Below are 13,644 nucleotides of genomic sequence, written 5' to 3' on the forward strand. Positions count from 1 at the left end.
CTCAGTGCATCTTGCAGAGGGAGATCTCAGTTTAATGTGGTACCTTATCTTTGTTTCAGTCTCTTTTTTTTTCTTTATCCAGTTTTATGCTTGATAACGTAAATTTTGCAGCTGAAAAAATTTAAGCTCATAATCACCACTTTCACGTGGCGATCAGTTACAGTTGCCATGGTAACAGATACTGGTTTCCTGGCTACAGACCCCGCCCCTTATTTGTGCGCCCAGCGCGCGTGCGCGGAGGCGTCAGCCGTGCACGGAGGAGCAGCGTCATGGCGGCGTCCTCTCGGAGCGTCCGTGGTGTTTTCCGGCGGGCCGTGGTCCCGTCCATAGTCGTAATTTTGGGGGCCACTGGCACCGGCAAGTCCAAGCTGGCGATCGAGATCGGAAAGCGGCTTCAGGGCGAAATAATCAGCGCCGACTCAATGCAGGTAGGAGAGAATTTAAGTCCCTGATCGATGGCAGCCAGAAGGCTCGCGATGATCGAATAAAATCATTCAACTATCGGCAAAAACCCTGATTTTAACTCAACTTACACGGTGAATTCAGTGAGTTTGTGTCACACGGCGTTGCATTCAAGCACGTGTCTTCTCGAAAGGTGCTGGTTGACAAACAAGAACGGAAGTGTTTGGCAGTGGATGTTCTTCCGTGAACGGAAGGCGATTTTAGCTATTTGTCCGGAACATGGTGTGATTGGTATAGCGCGATGACGTCATCACGTGACCCTCTTTAGCGGGTCACAGGTTTTTTTTTTAACATTTTCATGACGTGTTTTTTTTATTTTGCTATTTCTAATCCTTCTCTTAACCCTAACCATAACCCCCCAGACCTCCCCCCGTCACTCTCCATTCCCCTAACCATGACCCCCCCCAACTCCACTCTCCCGTCCCCTAACCATAACCCCCCAGACTCCCAAACTTCACTCTCCCTTCCGCTAAACATTACCTCCTAGACCCCCCCCAACTTCACTCTCCCTTCCCCTAACCATAAACCCCCAGACCCCCCAACTACACTCTCCCTTCCCTTAAACCTAAACATAACCCCCTAGACCTCCCCAATTTCAGTCTCCCTTCCAATAACCCTAAGCATAACCTCCCAGACCCCCCAACTTCACTCTCCCTTCCCCTAACCATAAACCTCCAGACCCCCCCAGCTACACTCTCCCTTCCCTTAAACCTAAACATAACCCCCTAGACCTCCCCAATTTCACTCTCCCTTCCATTAACCTTAAGCATAACCTCCCAGACCCCCCAACTTCACTCTCCCTTCCCCTAACCCTAACACCCCCAGACCCTTAACTACACTCTCCCTTCCCCTAACCCTAAACATGACCCCCCAACCACACTCTCCCTTCCCTAACCATAATCCCCTCCAGACCCCCAACTTCACTCTCCCTTCCCCTAACCCTAACCATAACACCCCCAGACCCCCAACTTCACTCTCCCTTCCCCTAACCATAACCCCCCAGACCCCCCAACTGCACTCTCCCTTTGCCTAACCCTAAACATAACCCCCCAGACCCCGCAACTGCACTCTCCCTTCCCCTAATCCTAACCATAACACCCCCAGACCCCCAACTTCACTCTCCCTTCCCCAAACCATAACCCCCACACCCCCCAACTACACTCTCCCTTCCCCTAACCCTAAACATGACCCCCCAACTTCACTCTCCCTTCCCCTAACCATAAGCCCCACACCCCCCAACCACACTGTCCCTTCCCCTAACCCTAAACATGACCCCCCAACCACCCTCTCCCTTCCCTAACCATAATCCCCTCCAGACCCCCAACTTCACTCTCCCTTCCCTTAACCCTAAACATAACCCCCCCCCCCATCACTCTTCATGCTCCTGTCACAGCGTTTTTCGGACAAATAGCCAAAGTAAGTCCTCTTCCAGTCACAGAAGAATATCCATTTCAGAAGTGTTTACTTAAGCATCATTAAACAAAACATAAATGGCTTTTTGGGGGGAAAAGTCATTCAAAGGCTACAGCTAAATGATTATTTTCATGAATGATTAATCACTCAATTATTTTCTCAATTAGTCGAGTGGTTTTCAATAGGAAAATGAACCAAAGTATTCACATTTCAGAGGCTGAAATAAAAAAAATTCAAATGAATTAAAAAAGAATGATTAATCAATTATCCAAATTCTTTTCGATTAATTTAATAGTCGATTCATAATTGATTAAATGTTGCAGCTCGACTTATTAGTGGAACTGGCCAACAATTGTAAGAAACTTCACCATTATATACATAAGTATAGGAGGGTGTTTACCTCCCAGAAATAATAATAATCATCATCGTAATTAAAAAAGGAGACCGACATCAACACATAATCATTATTCTGTTTTTTTAATTGAAGTATTCCTTTTTCACAATACAGCATCTCATAGCACACCACCGTCATTGTCGCAAGATAATCTGCATGGGTTTCCTCAGGGCACTTCGCTTTCTTCCCGCTATCAAAAACATGCTTATTTAGGGTCTGCGTTGGTCCGCGGGCGCCAGACTGTGGCTGCCCACTGCTCCTAGGGGTTGGATTTTCTCTTAAGTGTAATTAGGTTGGGTTAAAAGTAGAGGACACATTTTGTTAGATAGATAGATAGCTTTTATTGTCATTGTCATTACAACAACGAGATTTCCGCACTCACATTCCACATACAAACAGCAATTAATCTACAGTTATTACTTGTTTACCATAATAATGGCACACATCAGAATTAAGACAACACATATACATTTGACATTGTTTATGTGCACTAAACTTGAACAGTCCGTTTTCCAATTGAGTCGATGTGAGTGTGTTGGTAGCCGCTGCAACTGTCAAGTCGCGCCGCCTGCCAGCTTGGGAAGAACGGGGGCCTGCCGCAGGGGGGGAGGGGCAGGAAGAGAGGTAAAAGGAGAAACCGGAGCATGCTTCAGTCCATGTGTAAGTCAGTTATTGGCTTTGTAGGTTGAGATAAGAATGGAGCCAAATAATCTCACCAAGGTCTGAATAAATTCCTCTGGAGGTAAACAGTGGGCAATTGACCTTGAGGCTAGATAGCCTGTAGTGTTGCAGCTGAGCAGTGAAAAACACTTTTTTAACAGTTCCACTTGAACAGCCAAATCCCAATTATGAATTAAGAATATTCCCAATTATGAATTAAGAATATTCATATTCATTCAATTCAGTATTCAATATTCATATTCATATTGTTGTATGTATAAAGGTCTTCCACACATGTCCAACTGAGAGGAGGCCCCGGGGACAGACCCTGGACATTTCCCAGCTGACTTGGGAAAGACTTGGGATCCCCCAGAAAGAGTTTCAGGACACGGTGTAGGATAAGGAAGTATGGGTGAGGCTGCTTGGTTTGCTAACACCATGACCCGGATAAAGGACAAAAAAATGAATGAATTTTTTTTTTTCTCAGTATATGTCACACCAGAGTACAAGTTGCAGGACCTCCCAAAGTATGAACAAAACTGTGACTTATAGTCAGGAAAATACAGTTATTTTGCACTTCTGACAGCTTGTAGTAGTCCAATCAACATACATGGCAATCGTCTACTGAAGCCTTGACGGTTGGAAAAAATGCATCAATAGCGAGGACAGTTTTTGAAGAGAAAATGAACAGCGGATGAAAATGTATGCGAGCATTTGAAACTAAAGTGAGTGCGAACAGACTGAGACATGGATGTGTCCTTCATGTCTGAGCTCAGTCACAAAGATAACCGGATAATGCCGTAGAATTGCCCTTAACTATTATAAAGCTGCCCCTGTATATACAGTGCCTTGAAAAACTATTCAGCTCCTTGGGATTTTACACATTTTAATTGGTTTATGTCATTTTATATTCATGAAGTAATTCAAGCTTATCCTCCTTAAACTCAAAGCAAATCTCTACAACTTGATATAAATTAAATAAAAATGTCAAAGCCAAGATGATGGGTTAAGGTGATGTCTGCTTTGGCCAGTTTTCTTTAAACAAGTCAGGGGGTGGATACATGTACATTTCTAAGTCATTGAATATGTAAACGGTAAATGGACTGCATTTATGTTATGCTTTTCCATCTGCGTCAGATGCTCAAAGCGCTTTACAATAATGCCTCACCTTCACCCCAATGTCAGTTTATGTTCTTCTTATCATATACGCACTATTATTATCATAATTTTTGTTTTCACTATTAATATTATTTTTGTCATTTCATTTTTAAATGGACCACAATGGAAATAAGTGTTTTCACTTGCTTGTGTTATCTGTGTATTCTTAACATATTTGCAATTATATTATGTACTGAAATTGAACTTAGTAAATAAAATCACACACGCACACTTTTAACATATAGATTATTTACTGCCCCCTGCTGGAATGGCGTGTGAGTCCAGAATGTAATTATCAAAGTCCATTGTTCAGTGTTGTTAGCTAATATCCGTAGGTTCTCCAAAAATATGAGTCCTATCAGTGTTGTGTTTTGGCACGATTCATCCTTGACCAAAATTACATAAATATACCAAACGCCAAATGTCAGCTCTTCCCAGTTTGTCCGTGATCAAAGTTAAACACACGCACACATGGATGCACATATATATGTACACAGACACCACATCTCTTTTAATATATTGTGACGAGCTGCATGGAAGAACAAAAACTGAGCCAGAGCTTTTTGTCTCTTCTGTATTCTGCCGCAAGCAGGTGGTTTTATTTTTACACACCCACAAACAGAGATGGTGGCGGAAGACATCGAAAGCACTACACTTGCCACTCATGGTAACACCAACATGACACTTAACTAAACTGACTGAACCAACTGAACTACAAAAACACAATAAATCAATAACCGTAACAACACTATTAATCTAACATGAACCACAATAACATTTAAATCACCAAAACCCTGAAGTCCCATGGTGCACTGCAGCACAGCATCCATTGTTCACTGTTGTCAGCTAATATTGCTGATTTCTCCAAAAAAATATTAGCTTTCCATTTTCGCAGCATTCACCCATGACACAAAATACATAAGCATGCCAAATGGCAAATGTCAGCTCTTCCTAGTGTCTCCGTGATCAAAGCCATACACACATGCACACAGAGGCCACTTGGCTCTTATAACACACACACACACACACACACACACACATATATATATATATATATATATATATATATACACACACACACCTACCTTATCACATCTGTTCATGCATCATGCCCCGATATATCTGTATCAGATACAGGGCGTGATAAATAAACAGACATATAACAAGATATTTATCACATATTATAACAAAAATAAAGAACAAGAACCATATACGAGTAGTTATTGTCAACCCCATTTGTCAAGTTCCACTGGAGAAAGACCAAGGAGCCCTCTGTTCTGCTTCTTGGTTCCACTCAGCCATTCATTGAACAAATTCACATCACTCTGTTTTCCTGGTGGTGTTTTTGTTCTTATGTCTCTCTATAAAGTCATGAGTGTCCTCTTTACTAACTTCTTGGAGTCTCACAACTTCAGTATGAGACTTAAGTTGTAAAATTCTCCCTGCTAGTGAGGCTAAAACTCTCTCATCTTGGTTGAATGAAATGATCTGGATCCTGTATCAGGATCCTGCACTTGTCACCAGGGGAACACAAAATGGGGGTGTGTCATTGCTGGGGTTGAGAAATGGGGGCTCAAGATTGGATGAAAAGCGAAGCAATACAAAGCCTGGTATTTTCAGTGTCTTTTTTGTATCGCCCTGTTTTAAGATTTGTATCACCCTGATTTTATTGACATAGTTTCCAGGGCAGTAAAATTGATAGGACAAGTGTAAAATAATAAAAAATCAAAAAATAAAATAACCTAAAATAATAAAAATACCTATTGCGGGTTATTTTTAAAACGTAACTCCCGCGATAAACGAGGGACCACTATAATATATAATATATGCACACACACATATAAAACCATTTTTCTGTTAGTGCATACAGTAAATGTACACTGTGCGTTTGGATTCTTCTAACTTGATATGTCTTGAACTTAATTTTTGTCAGTCTTTAAGAAATACAAACAGTGTGGTACTGTATGGTAACTCTGTCTGGAGGAGGCAGTTCTCAAAAACCGAGTGACTGTGCAAGACAGAGACAAGTGAGGAAAGCCACCAAGACACCCACACAACCCAGAAGAAATTATAGGCTTCTCTGGCTGTGATTGGAGAAATTGTGCACAGTGCATTTTTTTGTATTTTGCATCACCAGAAAAATACTGATGTTAATTTTGGGTTGTATCACCCACCTCTAACATCCATCCATCCATCCATTTTCTTCCACTTTATCCGGAGTCGGGTCGCGGGGGCAGCATTGTCCCATTGATTGCCAGTCATTGGTACAAAACCAAATGGATATAATTAGAAATCAGTCTATTATGGGACAAAATCAGGAATTTCAAGTTGTCAGCTTGCGGTTTTGTAAATTTATTTATTTATTTATATAATTTATTTTATTTATTTTGTTTTCTCTATAAACAAAAACCTCCGAGGGCCATCTGCCGCACTATGGCGGCAATAGGATAACACACCCTCGTCTGTGTTTATGCGACGGCGGCGTTTCAATCACATTTCTAAAGCTTGCGTCGTTCCACTCATCTTTCTCTGTCCCGCCCTCCACGTTTGGTTCTCAGGCTCTGTTGCCACAGCAACCAGAGGGTACGCTCCCGAAGCAAAAGGCGGGATAGCGGTTTGAGTTTGAGTCACGTAGCACTGAGACGCACTCAGCATCTCTCTGCTTCATCCACTTCCGATATTTAATGTCATTGTCATTAAGAAGGTTTTGTCACTTTTTCCCCCCTTCTTTCGTGTCCTGGAGAGCGCCGCTGCCCGCGGGGAGCAGCTTCTCCACCAGTCACCTGGTTGTGGGTAAACTGGGTTGCACTAATGACATTTCAGACCAGAATATCTTGGCGAGCAGCAGCTCCAAACAGTGGCCTAGTTAGAACGCCGCAGGCCGCACCGCGCTCCACAGTCTCTGGCCTTGTTGCTCGATTCCTGGCGATGTATGCGACAGAGATGGAGACACACCGCGAGTGAGAAAGAGACGGCTTATGTGAGAACGAGGCTGAACGGTGTTGTCTTTGGGAGAGGAAACAGTCTGGTCTTGTTTGGGAGAAAGCAGCATTGTGCTGAGCTGGTGCACATTCAGTGCCGTGCTATGCCGCCCCGGCAGCTGATGGTGAATGGGTGCGCTGTGGCCACTGGGAAGTGTATATTGTCTCCGAGAGAACTGGTTCCCACACTCCCTAACACTCCCATTGTGTTATTATCACCCCCCGTCCCGGTTCATGCCTCCTGCCCACAGTTCATTGGACATGCAAGTGGATAATATGCACTCATTAAAAGAACATGTTATCCATAGAGGTTTGCCGCTGGTGTTCAGTGTTGCCTTCGTGGATACTGTAAGCTGGTGGCTCCCAAAACGGAATCCAGCAACTGCAAAGGGGGCATTTCCGGAATGTATTTGACTTGTACGTATATTGTTTGGGTTTAACGAATCACAACACCCAAGTTTCGGATTGGATCACAGTTGTTAGGCTCTGATCATATCTCTTGTTTTTTTTGTTTTGTTTTGTTTGTTTTTTTTAAATTCGCAAAATAAACTGGGACAGATATAATACTGAATGAAAACAAGATGTCCAGTACTTAAATAATATTTTAAACAGGGCTGTCGATTGATTAAAATATTAAATCAATTAATCACGTGTGTCCAACTTAACTCGCAGTTAAAGTAATTGCAGTTTCAGCTTCAATCCAAGCTGCTTCTTGATATTTGTTTATATATATATATATATATATATATATATATATATATATACGAGGTCTGTCCATAAAGTATAGGTCCTTTTTATTTTTTTCAAAAACTATATGGATTTCATTCATATGTTTTTACGTCAGACATGCTTGAACCTTCGTGCGCATGCGTGAGTTTTTCCACGCCTGTTGGTGATGTCATCCGCCTGTGAGCACTCCTTGTGGGAGGAGTCGTCCAGCCCCTCGTCGGAATTCCTTTGTCTGAGAAGTTGCTGAGAGACTGGCGCTTTGTTTGATCAAAATTTTTTCTAAACCTGTGAGACACATCAAAGTGGACATGGTTTGAAAAATTAAGCTGGTTTTCGGTAAAAAATTTTAACAGCTGATGAGAGATTTTGAGGTGATACTGTCGCTTTAAGGACTTCCCACAGTGCGAGACGTCGTGCAGCGCTCTCAGGCGCCATCATCAGCCTGTTTCAAGCTGAAAACCTCCACATTTCAGGCTCTATTGATCCAGGACGTCGTGAGAGAACAGAGAAGTTTCAGAAGAAGTCGGTTTCAGCATTTTATCTGGATATTCCACTGTTAAAGGAGATTTTTTTAATGAAAGACGTGCGGGCGGATTGCAGCGTCGGCTCGCAGCTGCTGCGACGCTCCGCCACAGGAAAAACACCTCTGTTGGAAGCCTTAAGGACAAGTTGGAACATGTCCAGCTGTTAAACAATTTCTCATATACTCACTCCACTGAAAGCCATCAAAAGCCGCCTGGATTTTACAAATGGTTATCAACACGGAGGTGTTTTTCCTGTGCCGCCACACCGCGTCGGCTGCGTCCCGACGCGCAGACCCGTCCGCACGTCTTTCATTAAAAAAATCTCCTTTAACAGTGGAATATCCGGATAAAATGCTGAAACCGACTTCTTCTGAAACTTCTCTGTTCTCTCACGACGTCCTGGATCAATAGAGCCTGAAATGTGGAGGTTTTCAGCTTGAAACAGGCTGATGATGGCGCCTGAGAGCGCTGCACGACGTCTCGCACCGTGAAAAGTCCTTAAAGCGACAGTATCACCTCAAAATCTCTCATCAGCCGTTAAAATTTTCACTGAAAACCAGCTTAATTTTTCGAACCGTGTCCACTTCGATGTGTCTCACAGGTTTAGAAAAAACTTTGATCAAACAAAGCGCCAGTCTCTCAGCAACTTCTCAGACAAAGGAATTCCGACGAGGGGCTGGACGACGACTCCTCCCACAAGGAGTGCTCACAGGCGGATGACGTCACCGACAGGCGTGGAAAAACTCACGCATGCGCACGAGGGTTCAAACATGTCTGACGTAAAAACATATGAATGAAATCCATATAGTTTTTGAAAAAAATAAAAAGGACCTATACTTTATTGACAGCCCTCGTGTGTATGTATATATATGTATATATATGTATATGTATGTATATGTATATGTATGTATATATATGTATATATGTATATATACACTCAACAAAAATATAAACACAACACTTTTGGTTTTGCTCCCATTTTGTATGAGATGAACTCAAAGATCTAAAACTTTTTCCACATACACAATATCACCATTTCCCTCAAATATTGTTCACAAACCAGTTTAAATCTGTGATAGTGAGCACTTCACCTTTGCTGAGATAATCCATCCCACCTCACAGGTGTGCCATATCAAGATGTTGATTCGACACCATGATTAGTGCACAGGTGTGCCTTAGACTGCCCACAATAAAAGGCCACTCTGAAAGGTACAGTTTTATCACACAGCACAATGCCACAGATGTCGCAAGATTTGAGGGAGCGTGCAATTGGCATGCTGACAGCAGGAATGTCAACCAGAGCTGTTGCTCGTGTATTGAATGTTCATTTCTCTACCATAAGCCGTCTCCAAAGGCGTTTCAGAGAATTTGGCAGTACATCCAACCAGCCTCACAACCGCAGACCACGTGTAACCACACCAGCCCAGGACCTCCACATCCAGCATGTTCACCTCCAAGATCGTCTGAGACCAGCCACTCGGACAGCTGCTGAAACAATCGGTTTACATAACCAAAGAATTTCTGCACAAACTGTCAGAAACTGTCTCAGGGAAGCTCATCTGCATGCTCGTCGTCCTCATCGGGGTCTCGACCTGACTCCAGTTCGTCGTCGTAACCGACTTGAGTGGGCAAATGCTCACATTCGCTGGCATTTGGCACGTTGGAGAGGTGTTCTCTTCACGAATGAATCCCGGTTCACACTGTCCAGGGCAGATGGCAGACAGCGTGTGTGGCGTCGTGTGGGTGAGCGGTTTTCTGATGTCAGTGTTGTGGATCGAGTGGCCCATGGTGACGGTGGGGTTATGGTATGGGCAGGCGTCTGTTATGGATGAAGGACACAGGTGCATTTTATTGATGGCATTTTGAATGCACAGAGATACCGTGACGAGATCCCGAGGCCCATTGTTGTGCCATACATCCAAGAACATCACCTCATGTTGCAGCAGGATAATACACGGCCCCATGTTGCAAGGATCTGTACACAATTCTTGGAAGCTGAAAATGTCCCAGTTCTTGCATGGCCGGCATACTCACCGGACATGTCACCCATTGAGCATGTTTGGGATGCTCTGGACCGGCGTATACGACAGCGTGTACCAGTTCCTGCCAATATCCAGCAACTTCGCACAGCCATTGAAGAGGAGTGGACCAACATTCCACAGGCCACAATTGACAACCTGATCAACTCTATGCGAAGGAGATGTTTTGCACTGCATGAGGCAAATGGTGGTCACACCAGATACTGACTGGTATCCCCCCCAATAAAACAAAACTACACCTTTCAGAGTGGCCTTTTATTGTGGGCAGTCTAAGGCACACCTGTGCACTAATCATGGTGTCTAATCAACATCTTGATATGGCACACCTGTGAGGTGGGATGGATTATCTCAGCAAAGGAGAAGTGCTCACTATCACAGATTTAGACTGGTTTGTGAACAATATTTGAGGGAAATGGTGATATTGTGTATGTGGAAAAAAGTTTTAAATCTTTGAGTTCATCTCATACAAAATGGGAGCAAAACCAAAAGTGTTGCGTTTATATTTTTGTTGAGTGTATATATAGATAGATATAGATATATGGATATGTGTATGTATATATAGATATGTGTATGTATATGTATGTATGTATAAAATAATTACCTGAGACAAGATTCCAAATGTGTTATCCGCCACACAACGCGCATGAGACAACCTGCAGCTATAGATCATGTCTTTGTGATTCATGGAGCAATGAGAGATGGCAGTGGTGTCCAAACTATTCCAGAAAGGGCCAAGAGGGTGCAGGTTTTCTGTGCAGCCACTGACTCCAGCAGGTGATGTCACTGATGAACTCATCCTACCTGCTCAAAGGGAAGTTAATCAGTGAAATCACCTGGTGGAGTCAGTGGCTGCAAAGAAAACCTGCACCCTCTCGGCCCTTTGTGGAATAGTTTGGACACCACTGAGAGATGGTTTCATCAGCCAAATTCTGAGAGCAAATGCGTCATCGACTACGAAATTATTATTTTACGAGGTCTATTAGAAAAGTATCCGACCTTATTATTTTTTTCAAAAACCATATGGATTTGAATCACGTGTGATTGCGACAGACAAGCTTGAACCCTCGTTCGCATGCGTGAGTTTTTCCACGCCTGTCGGTTGCGTCATTCGCCTGTGAGCAGGCTTTGAGTGAGGAGTGGTCCACCCCTCTCGTCGTTGTTTCATTGCCAGGAAATGGTGGAGTGATTTGGGCTTTTTTTCCATCAGAATTTTTTCAGAAAGTGTTAGAGACTGGCAGCTGGAAGCCATTAGAAAAATTGATCTGGCTTTCGGTGAAAATGTTACGGGCTTGGTAGAGAATAAGGACTGTTACTACAGCTTTAAGGACGACTTTAAGGACGCTCAGCGCACCGTGCTCCGTGCCGCCATCGAGAGCCACAAACCACCGGATCATTTTTAAATGGATGGCTCTGTGGATCCGAGACCGTCGTGTGCACTTTCTCTGGTTATCACAAGAGCTGGACATCACCCATTTTCCGGCAGATTTCACTTTTAACAAGAGATTTTGTCATGGAAAGCCGAGCGGAGGCTTCGCGCGTCACAACCGATTTGCTGATGGAGCGAGACAAAGGAACACCTCTATTTTGGTCTCACAGGACGGCTTTGAGATGGCGTTCAGACAGCTGTCCATGGTTTTTCTATCGAGTGATTACCCGAGAAATTGTGGATGTGCCTGGACATGCCAGAACATGTCCCATGAGGCTTCATCACAGAGTTGCTTTGTGCCATGCGGCACCGCCGTGACGTGCGGAATTCCTCCGCCCGTCTGTCTCAATGTGCCGAAAAAGTGCTGATGTCCACGTCTTTTCACAATTCCTGTGCTAGTCAGACGACGTCCCGGATAAAACACAGCGTCCAGTTTGGAAATGAACGGCACATTCCACTCTTACAGGAGTTTTTGTCATGGAAAGAGGAGCGGAGGCTTCGTGTGGCATCTAGCGGGACAAAGTGTGGCATCCGGTGCAACAAAGTGGTTCACATTGGCACGACAAATTGTGTGGCAGTGCGCGGATCAAGTTTGTGTGGATGTCAATCACCAGTAACAGAAGCGTTCCGTTACGTAAACTTGAGCAAATGACATTCTATTCCAAATACTTTGAGCTCCCCCCCAAAAAGTAGCAACGATTCTATTAAACGCTTTTCGTACAATCACGTTTTAAAGCAATAGCTAAAAATTGCTGCCACATAATAAACAGTATCACTCCAAACAATTTCAAGTTTTGACTGTGTGAGTGATCGGTTCTGTGAGTGTGAGAAGGCGGTCTTTGGAGGTTGTGTGTGTGTGTGTGTGTGTGTGTGTGTGGGGGGGGGGGGGGTGTCAGTTTCACAGGTCATGCACTAATGCTTTTGTGTACAAGTGGGGGTGTTGAAAACGTTGGTGGCCGGTGACCCTTGGAAAATGTTCATGGTGCAAGTAGTGACAGAGTAACAATCTTTCACACGTTTTGTGGAATGTGAGCCACAAGCCAAAAGAACCCACATCAAGTCGAGTCGCTACTTAACCTGGAATGTGTCTTCTTGTTAGTTTGGGATTCAAATCAAAGTCACTCTGTATGCGTACAATTCACACAAGGCGACTTGTACTGTGCCCAAGCAAGTTTAACCCTTCAAGTCTAGTTCTTTTGAGTAGTGTGAGTGCTCTGTACTGTGCCCGAGCAATGTATGCTTAGCTGTGACTGTGCCGACGGGTGATGGTGAAGGGCGCTGGAGCATGGACCGCAGATGTCACGTCAGTGACGAAGCTCTTTCATTTAACTGTTTTGACTATTAATATTATTATTACGGCTACTTCTTGAGTTGTTTTCACTTGGAGTGTACACTTCATTCAAGAGCATTTGGGATATAAAAAAACTAGTCTGTTTTCTTACCTTATTGATGAATATGAATCGTTTCCTCATCACCTTCTACCTCCGTAAAAATCTTTTCATGTGTGACATAATTGGATGATAAATCACCTAGTGTACAATTTTTCATGCTAGGCAAGTGAGAAGGGGTCAACAAGGAAACATGACTCAAAATAAGCCACAAAATCAGTAACAGTTCAAACTTGATTGCTGTGTTGTGGGGGGATGTGTTGCCAGGTCTGTGGTTTCCATGGAATTGGGCTACTTTTGAAGTATTCCATTTTATTAATTATACTGCTGCCTGTGCGCACTTTCAACAGTTTCCTTTCATTAAGTTTTAGTTTTGCTGTTTTTTGTTGGGTTTATTTTCCTCTTAAGCTGGTTTTGAGTGGCAATTTGGCTGTTTTTGTTACAGAGACCTGGCAACACCATGTGAGACC

General features: G+C 43.5%; 1 protein-coding gene across 2 annotated transcripts in view; it reads left to right on the forward strand.

Moving 5' to 3' along the window:
- Nucleotides 1-234: 234 nt before the first annotated feature.
- The window catches only part of trit1 (tRNA isopentenyltransferase 1), a 74,735-nt gene continuing 61,325 nt past the window's right edge, over nucleotides 235-13,644 (forward strand). For both annotated transcript variants that reach the window (XM_034160942.1, XM_034160943.1), the window contains exon 1: nucleotides 235-428. In XM_034160942.1, coding sequence (XP_034016833.1) covers nucleotides 270-428 — 159 coding nt within the window. In that variant the 5' untranslated portion in view covers nucleotides 235-269. The remainder of the gene's footprint in view (nucleotides 429-13,644) is intronic.

This window comes from Thalassophryne amazonica, chromosome 20 (assembly GCF_902500255.1).
Source record: "Thalassophryne amazonica chromosome 20, fThaAma1.1, whole genome shotgun sequence".
NCBI lineage: Eukaryota > Metazoa > Chordata > Actinopteri > Batrachoidiformes > Batrachoididae > Thalassophryne > Thalassophryne amazonica.